The 21,287-nt window shown below is 37.9% G+C and overlaps 1 protein-coding gene across 1 annotated transcript; it reads right to left on the minus strand.

The window, feature by feature from the left end:
- Nucleotides 1–236: 236 nt before the first annotated feature.
- Nucleotides 237–20,917, minus strand: LOC127791569 (uncharacterized). The gene is given in 15 exon segments (XM_052321551.1): nucleotides 237–332; nucleotides 753–800; nucleotides 802–1,327; nucleotides 1,712–1,760; nucleotides 2,331–2,593; nucleotides 3,041–3,479; nucleotides 3,654–4,155; nucleotides 8,433–9,197; nucleotides 9,599–9,787; nucleotides 11,340–11,536; nucleotides 17,455–17,559; nucleotides 19,077–19,297; nucleotides 19,389–20,199; nucleotides 20,374–20,569; nucleotides 20,690–20,917. Coding segments are annotated over 15 exon segments (4,635 nt in total).
- Nucleotides 20,918–21,287: the final 370 nt, after the last annotated feature.

A 21,287-nucleotide genomic window follows, 5' to 3' on the forward strand; every position in this document is an offset into this window, starting at 1 on the left:
CTTGCTTTGAACAATTCTTAAAAACGAGGATATAAGGAATACCTGGAGATCTTCAGAAACGATTTTGGACACAAAGGTCCAATTGCTTACTTGGATGTTGCTGGTAGCCTTCATTGCATGGGTGGATCCGTGAGCTTGCTTCAGTACTTAAATCAAAATAAAGAGTGATAACAGTTTATGAAAGCAGAACACAAATAAAGTTTTTTTTTTTTTTTTTTTTTTTTTTTTACTGACCACTACCCAATGGGTGGATCTATAAGATCCATGCTTTCCTCCTGTTTATTCAAAGATTCATAGTATGGTTTCAGGCGTTGTCCATTCACTTTGAGAATCTGACCAGATTGAAGATTTTCAATATCACATACACCATGAGCTGAGATGGAACAAATTTTGAAGGGCCCGATCCACCTTGACTTGAGTTTTCCAGGAAACAGATGGAGCCTTGAATTGTAAAGTAGCACATGTTGACCTATACAAAGAATTTTCCTATTAATATGCTGGTCATGCAATTTCTTCATGTGCATCTTAGAAAACTTGGCATTCTCAAATGCCTCATTTCTAAGTTCCTCAAGCTCATTCAGTTGCAACTTTCTATTGAGTTCCACCTCTTCTAAACTTTCATTCATCTTCCTGATGGCCCAGTAAGCTTTGTGCTCAACCTCTACTGGCAGATGACATGGTTTTCCATAAACCAGTCGATAGGGAGACATGCCCAATATGGTTTTATGTGCAGTCCTATAGGCCCAAAGGGCATCAATCAACCTCAAAGACCAATCCTTTCGGTTGGAATTGACAGTTTTTTTCTAAAATACGCTTGATCTCCCTATTTGCCAATTCTGCCTGGCCATTTGTCTGAGGGTGGTATGGGGTTGAGACTTTATGAACTACCCCATATTTTTTCATTAGTTCTGCCACTGGCTTGTTACAGAAATGAGAACCCCCATCACTGATGATGGCACGAGGCATTCCAAACCTACTGAAAATGTTTTCTTTGAAGAATTTTACCACTATCCTGTGATCATTTGTCCTTGTTGGAATTGCCTCAACCCACTTGGAAACATAGTCTACAGCAAGAAGGATGTATTCATGACCAAGCGAGTTAACAAAAGGGCCCATAAAATCTATTCCCCAACAATCGAAAATTTCAAGAACCAGAATGGGCTGCAAAGGCATCATACTCTTTTTTGTCAGACTTCCTAACCTCTGGCATCTATCACATGACAAGCAAAATTAGTGTACATCCCTAAACATGGTAGGCCAGTAAAATCCACTTTGTAGGATTTTTGCTATGGTTTTCCGGGTAGAGAAATGACCTCCACAAGCAAGGGTGTGACAGAAGTTCATAACACTATGTTGCTCATGTTCTGGAATGCATCTTCGCATAATTTGATCAGCACAATATTTAAACAGATATGGTTCATCCCAGAAAAATGTTCTGACCTTCCTGAAAAACTTTTGTCTATCTGGCTTAGTCCAATGACTGGGAACTATACCTACAGCTAAATAATTAGCTATGTCAGCGTACCAAGGGGCAGAAGTCAATGTACTCACATGAAGAAGATGTTCATCGGGAAAGTTATCAAGAATGGAACCCTCAGTAAGATCCTGACCTGGGATTCTAGACAGATGGTCAGCTACAACATTTTCTACTCCCTTTTTATCCTTAATTTCTATGTGGAACTCTTAGAGGAGCAGAATCCACCTAATGAGGCGTGGCTTGGTGTTTTGCTTAGTGAGCAGGTATTTCAAAGCAGCGTGATCTGTGTACACAATCACCTTTGAACCTATCAGGTATGACCTAAATTTATCCAATGCAAACACCGCAGCCAACAATTCTTTTTCTGTGGTAGTGTAATTTCTCTGGGCTTCATTTAAGGTTCTGCTAGCATAGTAAATGACATGGGGCTTCTTCTCTTTGCTTTGTCCTAACATAGCCCCTATGGCATAATCACTCGCATGACACATTAGTTCAAAAGGTAAAGTCCAGTCAGGAGGTTGTATGATGGGTGCAGTGATAAGTGCATGTTTCAGCTTCTCAAAGGCACTTTGACAATTTGGGGTCCACTCGAATGGAACGTCCTGAGACAACAGACAACACAAAGGTCTTGCTATTGTGCTAAATGAGGCAATAAATCTCCTGTAAAAGCCAGCGTGACCAAGAAAAGATCTAATGTCCTTGACATTTCTAGGGGCTGGAAGCTTCTGAATGGCTTCAACTTTGGCCTTGTCTACTTCTAGACCCCTAGACGAGACTATGTGTCCTAAGACAATGCCTTGGTTAACCATGAAGTGGCATTTCTCCCAATTGAGCACAAGATGAGTCTCCTCACAACGAATCAAAACCTTCTCCAGATTCTTTAAACACAAGTCAAAACTACTTCCATAAACAGAGAAGTCATCCATAAACACCTCCACGATATGTTCAGCCATTTCACTAAAGATACTCATCATACACCTTTGAAAGGTGGCAGGAGCATTACACAACCCAAATGGCATACGTTTATATGCAAATGTTCCAAAAGGGCAGGTGAAGGTTGTTTTCTCTTGATCTTCTAGTGCTACATCAATCTGATTATATCCTGAATATCCATCCAAAAAGCAGTAGAATGCTTGACCTGCTATCCTTTCAAGTGTTTGATCTAGAAACGGGAGGGGAAAATGGTCCTTTCTAGTCATGGAGTTGAGTTTTCTATAGTCTATGCACACACGCCAACCTGTTTGGAGGCGGATTGGGACTAACTCATTCTTCTCATTTTTCACCACAGTAACTCCGGACCGTTTAGGAACGACCTGAGTTGGACTAACCCATTTTGAATCAGATATTGGATAAATAATACCTGCATCCAGTAATTTGAGCACCTCTTTTCGAACCACTTCTTTCATGTTGGGATTTAGCCTTCTCTGCATTTGCCTCACTGGTTTTGAATTTTCTTCTAAGAAGATCCTATGGGTGCAAATTAGAGGGCTAATTCCATGCAAGTCTGATATGGTCCATCCTAAAGCCTTCTTGTGTGCTCTCAGTACTTTCATCAACTGCACTTCTTGTTGGGTACTTAGGCTGGAAGAAATGACTACTGGGTATGTCTTTCCTTCTCCTAGAAAGGCATACTTCAACTCAAATGGCAGTGGCTTCTTTTCAGGAATGGGTGGACAACTCACAGAGGTTGATGGTTTGTTCAACGGTTCCACAGGTTCTAGCTTAGGAATCCATTGAGTCAAAGGCATCTCACTTTCCTTTTTGATATCTTCCAAACGATTATCTCCTTTCACAGTTTGAGTGACAAATTCTTTCTCAAAATACTCTTCAAACAGAGTTTGAATCAAATCTACCTCTTCTATCTCACTTTCAGTGTTCTGTTGTTTGGAAATTCTGAAAATATTCATCTCCACAGTCATGTTTCCAAACGACAGTTTCAAAACTCCATTCCTACAGTTAATGATTGCATTGGAAGTTGCTAGGAATGGTCTCCCCAAGATGACTGGAACTGGTGGTTGTGGATCATGATGGGGTTGAGTGTCTAGAACTATGAAGTCTACTGGGAAGTAGAATTTATCCACCTGAACTAAGACATCTTCCACAATACCCCTAGGAACTTTGACTGATCTGTCTGCCAGCTGTAGAGTGACTCTGGTAGGCTTAAGTTCTCCCAAACCCAACTGTTGATAGACACTATAAGGCAATAGGTTGACACTTGCTCCTAAATCTAAGAGTGCCTGATCAACCTTCTGGCTTCCTATTATGCATGAGATGGATGGACAGCCTGGGTCCTTGTATTTGGGAGGAGTCTTAAATTGTAAAATGGAGCTCACTTGCTCAGTCAGAAATGCTTTTCCATGCACGTTCACTTTTCTCTTTACAGTGCAAAGATCTTTTAGGAATTTTGCATATGAGGGTGTTTGTTTGATCGCATCCAAGAGTGGAATATTGATCCTTACTTGTTTAAACACCTCATATATGTCAGCATTTTGTTGTTCTTTTTTTGTAACACTCAGTCTTTGAGGAAAAGGAGGTTTAGGATGATATTGACTTTCTCTTTCAATGTTCTTACCTTTTCCATCTTCTTTTTGTTTTTGCTTGTTTTTTTCTTCATTGTTTTCATTTTTTTCTAAGATTGGCTCCTGTCCTTCTGCTTTCTCTTCCTCAACAACAGTTTGGCTTATCCTAAGATCATTTGGTTTTTCAATCACCTTTCCACTTCTTAGGATAATCACAGATTGGACTTGTTCATGTGCATTACTTTCACCACTAGAAGATTCCACCTGATTTGTTTGCCTAATTGGGTTAGGGTTGGTTTGTGAAGGGAATCTTCCAAGTTCTCTCACACTTAGTGTTTGGGTCAACTTTGTTATTTGGCTTCTCATATCCTCCACGGCTCTATTTGTTTGCTCTTGATTCTTTGTAAGCTGGGCAACCTGATTGTTGATGTCTGTTTGATTTTGAATGAACTGATGCAAGGTGTCTTCCAAAGATCTCCTGTGAGGAGGTTGGTAGGTATTGGATGAAGAACCTTGATTCTGTTGGAAGGATTGTTGATGTGCAGGGAAGTAGTTTTGAGAATGACTTCCAGCATCATGTCTCCATGAAAAATTGGGGTGATTCCTATTATTGGGATGGTAGGAGTTGTAGTTTTGATTGTTCCCGTAATAGGTTCCACTTTGATTTTGATTCTGTCTTCCCTCAAAATTGTGTGAATTATTGTTATTAGTCTGCCCATACAATACCTCCTTGAAAGCAGGTAGAGTAGGGCATTCTTCAGTTGCATGATCCATTGTTTCACACACAGCACATTTCACTTCCACTTGTTTAACAGATTGTACCTTTTTGGGCTCCATATTTTCAACCTTTTTTGTTAAGGCAGTTAGTCTTGCATTTAGATCATCATTCTCACTCAACTGGTATCTACCTCTCGGTTGTGGATTTTCCCTTAGATCAAATGAAGATGTTGGGCCAGCTTCCCAATTTCTTGTATTTTCAGCCAATGTGTCAAAGAAGTGAAACGCTTCTTTTGGAGTTTTCTCATAGAATTCTCCATTACACATTGTAGAAACCAACATTTTTAATTGGGGCGTGAGTGAGTCATAAAAGAAACTGACCACTCGCCATTGCTCAAAGGCATGGTGCGGACAAGTGTGGAGAAGATCTTTGAATCTTTCCCACGCTTGGGCAAAATTTTCACTTGATTTATAGGCGAAGTTCATGATTTGTCTTTGAAGAGTAGCGGTTCTGTTGGCAGGAAAATATTTTTTTAAGAAAGTTGCTTGCATTTCTCTCCAAGTTCCTATAGATCTAGGTAGGAGAGTGCCTAACCACATTTTTGCCTTATCTTTCAGTGAGAATGGAAAAAGTTTTAACCTTACAACATCCTCATTTACTGTATGGTCCATGCAAGTGCTACATACTTCCTCGAATTCCTTCATATGAGTATATGGATTTTCAGAATCCATACCATGGAATGTGGGCAACAATTGGACTGTGCCAGGTTTGAAATTGAACCTATCGTGATTTATGGGAAGGATGATACACGAGGGTGTTGTCTGTCTTGGAGGGTGAAGGTACTCTCTAAGAGGTCTAATCAATTCCTGATCAACAGGTTCAGGATCACCATGGTCACTCCCATGTTCAGACATGTTGTTTGGTTGAGCCATAAATGAGTGTGGCAATGAAAACTCAAAATCAGATGGAGTATTTTCTGAATGTAACACTCGTTCAACCACTCTACCGGATCTAAGTCTCATACACCAGACCAAACTGACAAAGAAGAGAAATTAAAGAATAGAAGTAAAAGAAAAAGGACTAGGGATGATTATTTGGCTTACCTTAATCTCCCCGGCAACGGCGCCAAAATTTGCTGCATCGCTCACCCTGCATTTATCATTTTTTGTATTTTTCTTTCACTAATTCAGCTGATTTAGCAACTAATTATGTTCACAGATAGGATGAGGCGTTTAGACTCGCTAGTGCACGAGTGTGATTGTAGCAGAAAATTTATATGTAATTTTTTCGCGCAAGACCGGGTCGACTCACAGGGAGATTACTCATGGAAGGAGATAACCACACCAGTTCTTTTGATTAACGGAATAATAAAATGAGATAAAACTAAACTGATTCACCATATAGCTATCTGTGATGTAACTAGCAGCTCAAATAGCTTGGGTTTTCAATCATTAAATGTACTACTGAGATGATGATAACTCTTTGCTCAAGCAACCTCCATACATGACATGCAGACTCTAAGGTAAGAAGCTATCATAAATCAGTGTATAAATAATGTTTTGACAAAATAATTACTCGGGGCTTGGGTATGAGAACGTTTCCAGGTCAAGCAGCCCCCATACATGGCATGGAGACTCTAAGTTAGGCGTACGAACCAATCCAAGCCTGAGGTTTTCGTTAATAACATTTCCCAAACTGCTTTTGCTTTTGTTACTTTGACATATGGAGTTCTGTTATATTGATTCATCAGTGGCTCTGGGCACCATCTTTGCCTTAACCCAAGAATCGAATTAGCCACACATCTTCATAGGAAGTGCATGACTAAAACTAATCTCTACAGATGAATACACGATTCGTAAAGAAAATAAACTGAGACAACAGATAAGAACTTGGTAAACTACTGCTGTATTGATTACTGAAACGAACTACAACTTGAAGCAGAAATTAAGTTGGACTTGTAATACAGAGCTCAGAATTAGCAAGAACAATTAGAGTAACTAAAGTGCTATATGCAAAGAAAGAAATACAGACAAGAACAAAAGTAAGAGAACAGACAAAAGGAAAAGAAAAAGAAAAACTCTCCACTTTCCAATGATCTTCTTCTTTTTTTGTGTTGTTTTTCTTAGTATCTTCTGCCCTCGCCAACCTCTGATTCCAAAGAATGTTGGTCCCTTTTTAAGCTTATGGCGCATGGAAATGGGGACCATTTGTTGAAAAGTTGTTCAAAAAGTTAGATGAATTTACCTTAGAGCCACCTCGTGTATTTGCGCATGTCAGAATTTTTGTTCGGCTGCTCATTCGAATGACTAGCAGAGATATACAAATGCTTGCTGAGCTTCTTTTGGCTGATCGGCTCATTCGAATGAATTTTAGTCCTATTCGAATGAATTTCATGCTTTACTGTTCCTTACACGGCGATTTTCTCGGTCATTCGAATGCAACAGTACTTTTATTCGAATGAATTTCTAATTTTTCTCTTGACTTCTTCATTGCATTCGGATGACTTGGGAAGCATTCGAATATGGAATTCCTTGGGTTGCTTCTCATTAGAATTACTCAGCCTTCATTCGAATAGATTTCCTTTCTTCTTCAACTTCATTCGAATGACTTGGATTTCATTCGAATATGTCTTCACTGCTTCCAAACAATGTGCTCATCCGAATTTCTTCTCATGCTTGGCTCATTCGAATGACTTGGCTTTTATTCGAATATGTCTTCACTGCTTCCAAATGATGTGCTCATCCGAATTTTTTCTCATGCTCGGCTCATTCGAATGACTTGGCATTTATTCGAATATGTCTTCACTACTTCCAAACGATGTGCTCATCCGAATTTCTTCTCATGCTCGGCTCATTCGAATGACTTGGCTTTTATTCGAATATGTCTTCACTGCTTCCAAACGATGTGCTCATCCGAATTTCTTCTCATGCTCGGCTCATTCGAATGACTTGAATTTCATTCGAATATGCACAATCTTATCTGGAGATCTTGATTTTTGTTACTTCTTATTCGAATTAGGCCAAGCTTATCTGAATACATACCCGATATCTTGCATATTCGAATGTCTGAATGATTTATTCGAATGTTTGAGCAGCTCTCTTCTGTTTTGCTCCATATTTGAATACCTTTGAAGACTCATTCGAATGGCTTTGACTTTCATTAGAACACCTTTATTTCTTGACTTTTTATTCCTCTTTCAATCATGCTTTTGGAGAGTATGAGTCATTCTTTCATCTCTTTTCCTTCTTTTGGGCTGCAACAAGCAATTCTGGAGATTTTAAGTCGATCAAATGGATTAGGAGGTAATAAAAACATAACAAATATTGCATTTTTTTAACATCAATCAAGGCCTTCAAGGCCGATACAAATTTTAATGGCCTACCAAACCGTGGTCCTTTAAACTTCACTACTTTTCCCCCCGGACATCCCAATTCTACTGTCTTCTCCAAACAATCCATACTGGCGCAATACCGAGAAAGGAAATCCATACCTAGGATGACATCGAAGTCATGCATCTCCATAAGTATAAGATCTATCTTAAATTTCTTGTCCTCAATATCCACATTACAATCTCGGACCATTAGATTAGTCTCCATAGTCTCCCCAATTGGAGATTGAATTCTAACTTCTTGCAATATCTTTCCCTCTTAAATTTGGCTCCTTCAGGCTTCTTGAATTGTGCTACTAGAGGGTTTGTTGATTTGTCTTTGTTTTCCACCTCCTTTTTCACATCACTTCGGAGTTTCAGCTCTCCCTGAGCCATCATGTTTCGCTCAACAGTAATAGCCTTCTCAACTGCATCATCCAAAGTACGGATGTTCCACGCGTACAGTACTTGCTTCACTTCCTTTCTAAGTCCTTGAAAGAACTTCTGGGCCTTCTCAAATTCATCCGTAGTGTACATAGGTACATACTTTATCAGCTTGGAAAACTTGGCCTCATACTGCACCATGGACATATCCTCTGATTGGGTCAGCTTCAAAAACTCTTGTTTCTTCACCTCTCTCCAGTACTCAGGAAAGTACTTATCATTGAATGCAATCTTGAACTGTTCCCAGGTAATAGGTGTCACCCGCACCTCCTCGTTTTCTTGGATGGTATTTCGAGTCCTTAAGACTCCTGACATCGACTTCCACCAGATAGCCGCTTCTTCCTCTAACATAAATGTAGCGCACCTTACCCAGTGGTCTTCAGGGCACTCCAAGTGTTCCAGTAATTTTTCAGTTTGCTCCATCCAATATTCTCCTACACTTGGGTCCATTTCTGGGTCTCCCTTAAAGCTTGGCGGATGTAAATCTCGAAACATCTTCAGCCAATTTGTAGTAGGGGTCTCTGGTCTGTTCACCGAACTCATCATCATTTCGACGAACCTTTCGAATGACCTATCACCACTTGGCCTTTCCAAGCCACTTCCTTCTGGGAAGTCTTGAGATGACGACTGGGCCTGGCCCCTTCTCCTACGAAGTCGTTCTTCAAGGCTCATCTGCCCAATGGCACAAGTGACATTCATTTTTCTACTACACCATAGCCACACATACATACATAACACAAGTTCCGAGCAATGCCATACAAGATGATGTTTCCAACATAACTTATTTATTTGCATATACAAGACATAGGCTTACAAAGAGCTTTCCCCATTACAAAATGATTCAAAAGGAGGAAAAGCTTATAGTCATCATGAACCAAAGCCACACAAAACAAAATACATCAAGTTTTCCCCCATTAGCCCCACAAATTCAACCCCCAGAGCTCACTAGTCACCTAGCATGACTTAGCCCTACCCATGGCCTCCACATCACGACCCTCGCCACTAGGCCCATCAACCACATAGCTACCTTGAGGCCTACCTGGGATCACCCCGCCTCGAAGCTTTAGGCTAACCGGGTCGCTATAGTAGATGCCAATCAGGCACTTGGACTCCTCCGAGGGGTCCTCATAAGGGGCTTCGGGAGAGTCTACCTCCCTATTAAGGTCTTCCTCTGAATCATCTATGGTCTCATTACTTCCCACACTTTCTTCGTCTGGTCCCGTATTGTTAGGAACCGGGCAACCGTGAAGATATGATTCTGCCTTAATTGATCCGTAGAGCCGCAAACACGAACTCCTCCAAGTCGGTCCACACGATCGGCCGTTTCCACGAACGCCTTGAGTAATGCTAGTAACCCTAGGCGCCTCCAATGAGAGATCCAAATTTTTCCTTCTTTTTCCAGCTTCTTAAGTGGCCTATTTATAGAGTTAAAACCCTAATTATGCCTTTGGAAAAACCCTAAACGATTTAGGTCTGGCCCATAATCATATTGGGCCGTATCTCTCTTTTAATTTGTGGAACGGACTCGACCCAAGTGTGTGACCCCTTAGGTCCACCATTGGGCTAGATGTAGGGCCAATTCTATTGGGCTATATGAAGGCCCAACTCCTTAGAATAATTAAACTCTTTTAATTAAACTTATGGGCTTCATAATTAACTCATCTCATGGGCTTCTTAATTAAACTCTTTAATTAATAGTTTTAGAATTAATCATATTAATTCTAAAACCCTACATATCATGGTTAACGTCTAGCAACATGCCATGAACGCCTAGCCAACGATGAAAAAACACGGACCTTTTCGATTGCAACTACCGTACAGTAAAATCCTTTCATTAACTATGTCCCGATTGAATTTAGGGTATGGTTTTATGACGAAACCCTAGTCATTCAATAACTATGTATCCATTCCAGATTTATGACTTGTTCGATGAAATCAAAACACCTTTTGATTTCCATCTCACCTTGGCCAAGGATTTCCTTAGTCATGAAATCATCGGAATACATAGGACATCTTCTCATCTTGTCGATAAGTGATGAATCCTATTTCGACATTCACAAGCCTTCATATGTGATAAGGTTACGCCCAGTGATAATTTGTTAATGACTCCATTGGAATCCAAAAAGAACCAAAGCGTAACCAGTCAAATATAAGACTACCATGATGTCTCAAGTCTAAGGACCAATCTGCACTACTGCAACACAGAAATTCCAATTCGACAATCAACAATTACCATTAGGAATTCTGTAGCGGGTCAGTTCAGTGTACTTATTCTTATAATAAGCACCCACATATATGCACTAGTGTCCACACACCAATGTCTATGAAACAAGACATTCTCCTAATTGAGCATGCATCATATATGCTAGTCTATCCGAGTTATTAGTGTCCAATCCTAATAACTCTATGACTAGGAACATTTAAGATCAAGGCTTATAAGGAATATGTTTCATGATCGTCATCTCTATGCACGACCATATTCCATGAGCCTGTTTGATCTATGGACTTTGTCAAGAGTGGAAATAATAAAGTCAACCATCAATGACAAATAAAACATAATGCCTTACAATAATAATTGATTGAAGATAAAGAGTCACAATGGAAAAATATGATCAATTACATGTAAATATAATTGGCTTGTGGGGCATAACTCTAACACGTATGCCCACGGGTGACTTCTCTAGACTGCCACGCGTCTGTCTCCCGTATCATCTCAATGAACAAGGTGAAGTTTTGGGATACTCTTGGACGCCTCGCAATCCTCCTTGCGTATCGCCTCCACTTGCCATGGAGTAATTCTTTCACATAGTGCACCTTCACTTCACCCAACAATCCAGGAGGTAAGGTTGTGCCCGGGGTCTCCGCAATAACGTCCTCCACCCTACTAAGGTAGCGTTGGATGGACTCTCCGGGTCTCATCATCGATATGGCTAAAGTCCACTGGGCCTTCAGCCTCCGGATGTAGTCTCGCACTAGCCACACTAAACGAAATGGGGTTCGCCTCTCCATACCTACGCACAAAACACCACACCATAGATATCAACCCAAAGACATCACCACCACAACAATCATATCATCATAACTATGATGCCCAACAATCATGAAAATCCTATCTCAAACTAGAATCACACTCTAATACCAAACTGTAACGCCCCGCTCCCACCTACGGGTGTTACTCACGAATAGCCAACTTACTATTCACACGCTAGGGCAAAGATGAAGAGACGGCTACGTTTCAACGGGAAACGACCTAGGTGGGAACTAGGCTTTGCCCTCTCTTCGCTCCGCTCGAGGGTCCGGGAATTATCAATCGACCTATTAAACCCGAGACCTCGCAATCGTCACCCCTTCTCAAGCTCTTTAATGAAGGCTAAGGGTGACCTACCAGGATCAAAAGGAAATAAGCTAACTCTCTAACTTAAAATAATTTATGGCATAACGCCTTAATTATAAGAAAATAGATTTTTCCTATCTTTGCCCCAACCATTAACCCATTTATCTCACTTCCAATTCCTTTGGAAAATATTTGGATTAATCTTTCCTTAAAATAAATTTTTCCTCATTAAAGCTCAATTGATTTTCCCTTTTATTTATTTCAAAATTTCCATAATTTTCCAACCATTAGGAAATTAATTTTTGAAATACAAATCTCAAGCATCCTCATCCAATTTCAAAATTTTAGGAAAATAGTCCATTATTTAATTTCCCAAAATATAGAAATTTTTCCCACAATTGCCTCAAATTTACATTAATTTAAAAATTAATTTAGAGGCTAAATACTCATTTATTTATTTATTTATTTAAATTATTTCAGAATTTCATAATTTATCAGAAATAACTAAATAACCCCAAAAATATAAAATATAGAAAAAAAAGGAAACTTCACAGCAGCCACAAGGGGGGGCGCGCAGCAGCAGCCGCGCCCCCCCAGCTCGCGCGGCCTCGCAGGCCCCGCGCGCAGGCCGCGCAGGCTGCGCGCGCGTGGGCTGCGCGGGCCACGCCAGCCCCGCCCAGGCGCGCCCTTGGCCGCGCCAGCCCACTGCCTCGGCCATTTTTTTCAAAAAAAAAAATTTTTTTTTAAATAAAAACCATATTTTTCAGAATACATTTCCATACCAAGGGGCTTCCAAAACACTCAAGTTTACCCCCTTTTAACCACATTTACATACATTCCAAGTTTAACAAAATAATACAACACAAAAAGACAAAACTGCATAACCATTACACATAGTTTCCTCTTTGCTTCAATACCTTCACCCTTGCAAAACTCCCTTTCCCTTGGATGATTCTCCACCTACATCGAGGTCAAAGGACCTTATGAGCCAATGCTCAGTAAGGGTGCTATGCAAATGTAAATGAAGTATGAGAAACATAACATGTAATGCAATGCAATGCATATTAAGGGTAGTTCTCCATGCCCTCATAACCACTTAGGTTAAGGCACCAACCAACCCCTCACAAGTCCTCCTTATGGCCATAGGTCCACTTGGGCACAAAACATGCGAAGAACCATCACATGCAACTCATTCACACATGTACAAATGCAAGCAAAAACCCCTCCACTTGGGGCTATCCCTTACCTTGTTTCCTTGAAGCTTTAACACTCTCACAAGCCAAGAATCCCTCTTAGACTTTGAAGCTTCAACACCTCCACAAGCTAAGACTCACCCTTAAAGAAAAATAATAAAGGGACTTTAGTTCTTAAACACATGCATTCAACTATATCAAGGGAGAAAACTAGGCTTACCTTTGCTAGTTTTTCTCTTCTTTCTCTAGACTTGCTTGCCTTCTTGCTTCTTCAATTCACAAATGGGGAAAAAGCTTTGAACCAATTTCTCACTTCCTATTTATAGAGTTTTCTTCTTAATCCATGCCAATTCTCAAGATCACATCCTAGCCATAGATTTCTTCTTATTTCAAGAGACTTAATCTCTACCTTTGAACATTAGCACAATCCTTGTGCTTCTCCCAACTTAAATCCTAGCCCTTGATTTTAGGAGAACTCTTGTCTAGATTCAAAGGAAACACAAATCCAAGAGACTTGTCTTCTTAATTTTCATCCATTGATCTTTCTTCGGAGACTAAATCTCCTCCCTTGGATCAATCCCAATTTTCCATAATTCTCCATTTTCCAAATAATTAAATCATGACTAATTTCCAAGATTGACTAATTTCCCAAATTTGCATTTAAATTAAATCCATAACTTTTCAAGCATTTAATGGAGACTTAAATAATTTCTTTTTGATTTAATTTTAAAGGCTCTTGAAAGACATAATCCATTTACTTTAGCATTTATTTAAATCCTCTATTTTCCAACATTAATGCTTGACACATTTCTTTTTATTATTGATTTTCTTTTTAATTCTCTCCATAATGGCTCTCATTAATGCTTGAGAGACTAATTTCTTTTTCCTTTTTGCATTTATTAAATATCCCTCTTGATTCATAAGATCATGCCATGTGTCACCAAATTCTCTTAATTAAATAAATCCTTATTCTCCAAATTAAATTAAATCTCTTTCCATAAGAATTTGCCAAGTGTCACCAATCTAGCCATACTTGGTTTTCAAATTTAATTCCTAATTATCCATGCACTTAATCAAGAATTAAATTCTCCAAAATTAATTCTCCAATATAAATAATTTCTCCAAAAATAATTTATCTTCCTTTGGGATGAAATTCCAAATTACCATTTTGCCCCTCCTAAGACATCCAATATTTCATGGCATTTTCTTTAATTCAAGGGCAATTTTGGAATTTTTCATAGACTAAAATTCTCTTAAATGACAAAATTTATCATGACTCTTCAAGGGTATTACAATTCTGATGGAGTCTGCCTAGATCCTGGAGATTGTGATGGGGCATGGGCAGATAATGGAGATTGCGGTGGAGTTGGGGAGGATGCTATAGGTTGTGGTGGAGCTGGGGATGATGCTGGGGGTTGTGGTGGAGCTGACAATGATGCTGAAGCATGTGTGGGAAGTGAGGCATCTCCACCTAAATCAGTAATGCGTGTCTTTCTTAGACGTTTCTTCCTAATCATGGCTACAAAAAAAAAAAATATAAAGTAGAAGGAGAAACATAATAATAAGCGACGTAAAATGCAATATAATTTTCTACATTTAAGAGTTCAATTTAAGAGTGTGTAATGACCGTTAGATGATTAGATGATTTTAAAAGTGTTTTTTTAAACTAAATCACTAATCATAATTAGACTATTTCTTAAAGTATAAAAAAATCATCACGTGTTTTGAACTATCTAAGCCATTACTTAGTGGTTTAAATGGTTTGAGGAATGTAAGAAACATGGTCAAAACGTCAAATAATTAATTTAAACTTAACAAAATTAAAACAATCTCGTAAAATACCAAAAATTACAAAACAAATGGCATTCCAAATTACAAAAATCATATGTCATAATTATGTTACTGGAGGTGGCCTATGAAGTATGTATTCCCTGGCTTCTAAGCAACCAACAATTGCATTTCATGTGGGAGAAGTGATCAAGTGAATGCATAAAGAAGAAAATATATATATATATATGGAAAAGGACATTACTCATGAGTGTGAGGTGAGCTAAATTGATCTAATCTGCCAAACCCTCAATGCCCAGACAGGAAAATTTTACAACCAAGGAAGTGAACTAATAAGCAAGGCTGCTATATATCTTTGTGCAATGCCCACTTCTTAATTTGTAATGCACATGATTTCAGAGAGAGAGAGAGATGGGCATGCATACTTATGATGTTTGAGTATTTGCTCCCATAGCAAAGACCTTAGACTTCTTGTGGACTGAGATACATATGCATTGCATGCACACTTACTTCCTTTTGTATGATCACCAGCAATAAACATTACAACAAACTATGCTATCCAGACTAGCAAAATCCAAGAACAAGAGCAAATTAGTATAAAATATTTATTTTCAACAAGTAAATAAAAGTTATGTTATCCACAGAAGAGAGTATAAAACAAGAAAGACTAAAGAAAGGGTCCACAGATGAAGGCTATTTTCCTTCTTGCACATCCATAATGACCACAATAAATGCAGCAATTTGTAACCAGGTTGTTTATCAAAATATTTATGATGCACTAGAATGCCTGGAAAACTAGTACCAGCCTATCAGGTAAAATAAACAGTCACGGCCTGTCGCCAAACTTTAATGTAAATAGATCCTTCTCTAACCAATTTCAGCTTGTTGAATTCCATACTTTCCATTGCCAGTAAATGGAGGAAGCATTCCCAACAACAGTAAGTTTTTTTATTGTACTTCTAAATAGCAATTACTAAAAGTATTTATCTAACTAAATAAAAAGCAAGTCATAGAGACTATAGTATAACTAATTCAACCTTAACAAATATCTTTTTCTCAATGAATTGTATCTTCTTCATATGCATCACAAATGCCATCCTGTTGATTATTCAAGGACTAAAGATGAGAGAAATTAAACAAACAAGAATATGAAAGCTACATTCAACTTATGAAAAAACAAAAGGGAAATATATATTTAACAATTCTGATATTTTAATTGACTGTCACTGAGCATGAAGTATTAGGTAATAGTAATTTTTTTGGGTACAAAAATCCAGCAACTATGATTTCTTCCTAGAATTTGTTATATATGCTTCTTCAATCATTTTGTTATTGATGCATAAGAAAAACTTCATACATTTTTCACTTTAGCATTTGCATCCTTTATGACAAACAGATGTCCTAACAACAGATAGTAGCAATTGTTGTAGATAAGCTAATTTCTGGAGCAACCACAGTAGCTACACAAATTGATAGTCTGGCCACATTTCACAAGTAGCATCTATGCCATTTTTCATTCAATCTTATTCATCTAGTGATCTTCAAGATACTTTTCGCTGTTGGTCATATCCCCAAACCCTCATTTTCTTGTCCATTCGATCATCTCTGTCATTCGAATTTACAAGTATGTTTATTAAAAAAGATTCTTAAATGGTCTCTAACAGTCTCCTCATGCTTAGTTTAGCAGATTTAACGACATTGTGATACAGCTTGGTCTTTCAAGGTGCATTTTTTATTATTTTATCTTCTATTGTCATTCAAAAGGTGGTACAATTATGACTAGCAACAAATATTCATGATATTGTGATTACATGCAATTATACCAGGGGTTTAACTAAGCTAAAATTGTTTCTATGTTGTCAATTTCACACTAGAAATCTACGACCCTTGGATTATTATACTAACTTGGTGTTGCTCCATTTCTTTTTCAGCATAAGTATGTTCTTTGATTTATTCTCTAACCTAAGAATGCTCCAGCTTAAGGACTTTTATCAGATGTTTATGTAATGAATTGTATTAGTTTAGTTACAGTATCCATTTATACCATAATTGTTTGTCCAGTATTCCACCATTACATGTCAAGTTTAATTTCTTTCAACAACTCAAAACTGGTGACCAGAACTTAACTGTTACTACCAAGGATCACCATAAGAAATTGACACATGACTTACAAAAAAAAAAATATAGTTTTGTATGGTATATGTTTGTAACATCCCTATCATGTTGTCATGCATATATGTGTTTGTGTCACCATATTCACACAAGTTGAAAAAGAGCTTACTTGAAAATGAAAAAATAAAAAATGGAAGACCCACAAAAACAAGTTGATTATAAGTCTCTAGTTTAAGGCCACCGGCAATTATGGTTTCCAGGACAGCCAACATCAAAGAGGCTCTTGTGAGTTATAAGGGACTTGAAAAGGGAGAGAAGCAAGTACAATGTACTTGACTTCATTTCCTTCAACTGGAAAATGCACAAGTATTTATCTTCAGATTCACCTACGGCAATGACCTCTTAATTGAGGACATAACCATATGTTATTCGCCAAGCACTTGGTAGTGCTTCAGAACTGTCAAACGACCTTTTGTGTAATAATCCCCAATACTGCACTTACCCAATTTCCCATATTCCTTAGTTATATTTTCGCTAATATGCCATAAGTCAACTCCAGAAGTCATGTCACAACCAAAAATGCCATTTCCCATATCAGTGGACCTCACTGCAGCTTCCAAAAAACACATTTATTGACAAAACTTGAAGTGAAGAGCTAGAACAGTGACAATCTTAAGATACATACAAGAGCTACTAATTTACTTTTCGGAACAACATTTACTTTTTGTCCATGCCCCAACTCACAAAAAAGGAATTATCGAGAAAACCCCACCCTTTAGGAATTTCAATTCATTGATTTCAAGAAAAATCTTTATTTTTTAAACTAAGATAGAATTCGAATTTCATGAAAAAAAAAATTATTTGATAAAATTGTTTGATAAAATTATTTGGTACCCCTTAGACGTTTCTTCCTAATCATGGCTGCAACTTTTTATAAATGAGAAAAACATGCACGTATAGATAAATCAAAACAAAATGAAAGACAAAATAAAAAAAGGCTAACAACAATATAATAAGCAAAGTAAAATGTAATATAATATTCTACATTTGCATTAATTAAATCCATAGAATTACATATCCTCATCATCCTCATCATCAACATTTTCAACATTAGGCATTGGATCATCATCTATTTGTGCTCTTGCAAGTGACAGAATTCAGTATCATTAGGAAAAAATAACCCTAAGTCTTGTGCTTGATATGGCTCGTTCTCATAGAATGTCTCTTTAGTGTCTTCATCCATATCATACAAATCTCTTGGTTTTAAATGTACAACAGCACTCCAATCCTTTTCTACAACATCTTCAACATAGTACACTTGTTGCGCTTATGAGGCTTCAATATAAAGTTCATGTTCTTCACGCTCACCAGTATGTATCAATCGAGAGAAATTCACTAAAGTAAACTGCAAAGCATCTTGTCTGATCCCTCTATCAGTTATGGTATTGGCCCATTTACACTTGAATAGAATAATCCTGAATCGACCATAGTAATTAAGCTCGATTATATCTACCAATTTTCCATAATAATTAACATCTCCATTAACTGGGTTGTTGTCACTGATTCTAGAATGACTTCTTGTTCCAGAAATCACAAAAACTCCATTGTTTTGAGTTTTCAAGCTATGTTCTCATTCCATAGTTCGAAATTTGAATCCATTGACATTATATGCACTAAATCGTCTGGCACGTTGCAGTGGCCCTTGTGCAAGGCACTTAAGATCATCTGAATGGGATTCATTTTCATCATTCATAATCTAAAATGAAACAAAAGGAAATCGATAAGTACAATTTTTCATGATTTAAATATTGTTCTTAATAAAATATATCAATGGTAAACCTACACGCTTAGAGAACCAATCAACGAATTCTCGATGTACTGTTCTTTCAATCTCTATAATTGATCGTGTTCGATTCCTAAGCCTTCTCTTGGTTATCTCTCTAAATTCCCTATATAAAATTAAGTCATTAAAGCAACAAGATAGGAAAATAAGGGATTTTGATAAATTATATATCTTTTATGTACGAACTCACTTCACAAACCGATCGACTAGTTCTGAATTCATCAACACATATCTGTGTGCTTGTCATTTCTCAATATGAGTAAGGTTGAAATATGAAGTACTCCCAACCGATCTCCCTATTTCAGTAAAAAACATTGAAACTTGAGACGATTCATTGTTTGTCGTTTGATCATCAACACATCCACGCTGGTTGAATCTTGTCTCAATGCCCTCCAAGTATCTTGAACAAAAGGTCAAACATTCTTCAGCCAAGTAACCTTCACTAATGGAACCTTTTGGTTGTGCCCTGTTACATACATAGGACTTCAAATGTCCCAAGTATCTAAAGTAAAAAACACAATTAGAAAATAGTGTTATACATATATACCAAAAATCCAATGACAAATAGCAATTACGATATATAGAATATTTACCTTTCTATAGGATACATCCATCGATAATGTACTGGGCCTCCAAGCTTCAGTTCATTCACTAAATGCACAACCAAATGAACCATGACTGTAACGAACCCAGGCGGAAAAAGCATTTCCATATGGCATTGTGTGAGAATGACTCGACGTTGGAGCTTGTCAAAGTCTAAAGGATTCAACACCTTGCCACATATTTGCCTAAATATTGAGCACAAATCAACTAAAACGACAGACACTTGGTTAGGCAACACATTTCTAATTGATATTGGTAGCAGTTGCTCCATAAGAATATGTGAATCATGACTTTTCAAACCAAATATCTTCCGATGCTTTAGATCAATACACCTAGCAATGTTACTTGAGTAACCATCAGGCACTAAAACATTCTTCAAAGTTGTAAGGAATACATCTTTTTGGGCATTTGACATTGTAAATAAAGCAGGTCGATACTGTCCATTTTCATTTGGCCAACGATCACTTCTTATGCCCATCTCTTTCAAGTCTTTTCGAGCATTAAGATTATCTTTTGTTTTTCCACTTTCATTGAGAATGGTGTACAAGACATTATCACACACATTCTTCTCAATGTGCATAACATCAAGGTTATGGCGCAACAAGTTGTACTCCCAATAAGGAAGTTGGAAAAATATACTTTTCTTTCTCCATTGTTGACAACCACTTTCTATAATATTTTTTTGGCGAGTTCTTTTTCTATTATCTTCAACCTCCATCCCTTTCCCAAATGTAACATGAACATTTTCCAACTGCTTGAATATCTCTGAACCTGATAGTGCCACTGCTGGATTCCTAAACTCTATATTACCATCAAAGTGAACACGGTTAAACCTGAATCTGTGATTTGGCTCTAAAAATCAGCGATGACCCATAAAACTCCACTTTCTACTATGAGGTAGACGATGGGTAACATAGTCAAAATTGCAAGTTGGACAAGCTGAACCAGTGTGTGTGTTCCACCCAGATAAATTACCAAGCCCAGGAAAATCGCTAATTGTCCACATCAATGCAGCGCGCATATTAAACATTTCATTGAGTGAAGCGTCAAATGTTTCCACACCACCATCCCACAAATCCTTCAAGTCTTTAATCAAGGGTTGTAAGTAAACATCGATATCATTCCCTGGCATTTGCTTTCTCGGAATGATCATTGAAATGATGAAGGAAGTCTGCTTCATACACATCCAAGGGGGTAAGTTGTAAGGTATAAGAATCACAGGCCAAATGCTATAGTTGGTACTCAAAGTTCAGAAAGGATTGAAGCCATCACTAGCTAACCCAAGCCTAACATTCCGTGGATCTGATGCGAATTCAAGGTGTGTTTCATCGAATCTCTTCCACGCCTCAGAGTCTCTCGGGTGCCTCATCAAGCCATCTTTGTTACTATCCACAGAATGCCACCTCATATGTTCAGCAGTTTTAGAAGACATAAATAACCTTTGCAAACGTGATTTAAGTGGAAAGTACCGTAAAACTTTGACAGGTTTCTTTTTTCTTTTCTTGCCCCCACCAGACATGTTCGTTGGGTTACCTTTCCTACTTTGTTTTCATCTTGACGTGTTACATACTTTGCATGTCTCCCTACTTTCATCTTCTCCCCAATACAACATACAGTCATTTGGACATGCATGTATTTGACTATAATTAAGACCAAGCTTGGTAATTAATTTCTTTGCCTCATAAAAAGAATCAGGAATCTCTGCATGTTTGAAGGCATCTTTTAACAATTCTAAAATCATAGACATTGCTTTGTTACTCAATCCGCACAAGCACTTGATGTGATATAGTTTTACTAAGAATGATAATTTCGAGTACTTCGTACATCCTTCATACAATGCTTGATTTCCATCCCTAACTAGATCGTAAAATGCCTTAGTTTCCTCATTA

The sequence above is a fragment of the Diospyros lotus genome, chromosome 15 (assembly GCF_014633365.1).
Source record: "Diospyros lotus cultivar Yz01 chromosome 15, ASM1463336v1, whole genome shotgun sequence".
Lineage (NCBI taxonomy): Eukaryota > Viridiplantae > Streptophyta > Magnoliopsida > Ericales > Ebenaceae > Diospyros > Diospyros lotus.